The 1,894-nt window shown below is 38.5% G+C and overlaps 1 protein-coding gene across 1 annotated transcript in view; it reads right to left on the bottom strand.

Annotated features, from left to right (window-relative positions):
* Nucleotides 1–235, bottom strand: part of LOC106526560 (low choriolytic enzyme) — a gene marked incomplete in the record, with an annotated part of 4,609 nt that extends 4,374 nt beyond the window's left edge. The window contains 2 exon segments of the mRNA XM_014021194.1: nt 10–82; nt 214–235. Coding sequence (XP_013876648.1) covers nt 10–69 — 60 coding nt within the window.
* Between the last annotated feature and the right edge of the window lie 1,659 nt (nt 236–1,894).

Below are 1,894 nucleotides of genomic sequence, written 5' to 3'. Positions count from 1 at the left end.
AATCTTTACCTCAGCCCAGGAGGAGGAGGCCAGCAACAGCACCAGAAGAGACCAGGAGAAAACCAACATGGCTGCAACAAGCCTGTGTGATTAATTAAAGAGCAAAAACAATCCTATAGAAAAGAATAAAATAAAGAAGTGTCAATAAAAATTCTAATATTTATAATAAACTAAAGTGAGTTTGACTGTATGTGTTGGGTTAGTGGAGCTTACCTTCGAGGCAGTGTCTCTCTGTCACTTAGTTTGAGGTTTTATAGAGCCCCAGGTCTCCAAGGACTACAAATAAATATCTAAAAATACAAACWTCAATGCACCTTTATCACTGTAAACAGAAGATTCTGGGCCCTCGTGGCCTGTGTGAACTTTGCGTGCTGTTTACACAGCTGGAAGGCTCTAGATTCAGACTTTCTGCTCAGAATAAAATTAATTATAGATTATTGACTAAAAGCTGCTGCAGCACCATCCTCCACTCCTTCATGTCAGACTGTTTATCAAACGTTATAGTTCAGCACTGTTCTCTTTACTCTTGATGTCCACCTTCATCATTACAACAACAAACTTGAAATTTTCTTTATTCTCTCACTGCCAACTGCTTTTGTGTTTATCGGTATCTGGTTCTGCTGGAGGTTTCTTCTTGTTAAAAGTGGATCATTCCTCCTTGTCACCCGTCTTATGGGCTTCACACACGGGAGATAAGCACTTCCTCTCCTTTCATTTCCTGTGGACCTTGTGCATCAGGCGACAGTCGCTTTCCCTCCTCCAGCCAAGTGACCGGCGAAACTCGTTCCTGTGAAATTTCAATGATTTCGATGTGCTGCAGCAAGGAAGAGAATAAATGGCTCTGAATTTAAGAAAATGTATATAAAATACACTGGTGCAAAGGTTTTAAACCTGATTTTTCATATGTCTTTTAAATTGTTTTAGCATTACTTCTTTTGGGGGGGGGCGGGGGGTAGGTTTTATTTTGGCTGCTTTTTGACTCCAACCAAAACAGCACTCAAAAATATGATTTGTAGGATTTACTTAACCAAATTACAGTATGTCAAGTGGTTCCACTCAGTCAAATTAAGTAAATATAATGAGATTTACAAAACTAAATCTCTTTACATTTACTCAACTAAGTGGAGCCACGTCAAAGTTGTGTTTTTAGAGAAACAAAGAAAAAACCCTGATTGGGCAAACACCTGACACAGAGAGACACATCATACATCTTGGTGATGTTAAAATAGGATTTTATGGTGCTAAAATGTAATATCTTGTGTATTTTTTTCTATATGCAAGGGGAGCAGTTTTATGCCTTTGTGACAGGTTTTTGGTAACAAAGTAATACATGGTTGTTTGTTCTGTGTTGACACAAAACTGGTTCATTCCTTCAKTTTAGGAGCCATTAAATATCTGTAACATTTTGTTAAGTTGGGGCACAGGGTTTATAATCCCGAGGCTAAAGGGCAACCAGCATCAAACAACTGTTACTTCTTCATGCAGTATGCACTCACTGTGGTGACCCCTGTATAAGGGGGCAGCTAAAAGAACAACAGTAACAACATACATTCAGTTAAGTAACGTAACAAACAAAAGCAGTCAAAAATACTTTAAAAGATTACTTAAATACTTAAAAGACTACAACAAAGTCTGTGCACCAAATAAGGGATTATTTGAGCCTTCCACAGCGTTGACCACAGTGCAGAGTGGGGGTGGGTGGGCAACACTCATGCAACACTATGCTGAATGTCCCACACTGATAACTGCGGTTTGATTTTTTTTTCTCCCTCAGGGTGACAGATGTTTAAACTCTGTTACCAGAAGCAAACTTGCATAACAAAGAAAGGCAGATAAAAAAAAAAAGTTCTGGTCGCAAAAAAAAAGAACTTTTAGAAAAGCCAATGAAATTTTG

Source organism: Austrofundulus limnaeus, unplaced genomic scaffold (genome assembly GCF_001266775.1).
Source record: "Austrofundulus limnaeus strain Quisiro unplaced genomic scaffold, Austrofundulus_limnaeus-1.0 Scaffold281, whole genome shotgun sequence".
Taxonomy (NCBI): domain Eukaryota; kingdom Metazoa; phylum Chordata; class Actinopteri; order Cyprinodontiformes; family Rivulidae; genus Austrofundulus; species Austrofundulus limnaeus.
The sequence above is the reverse complement of the archived record's forward strand: the minus strand, read 5'-3'. Positions and strand labels throughout refer to the sequence as shown.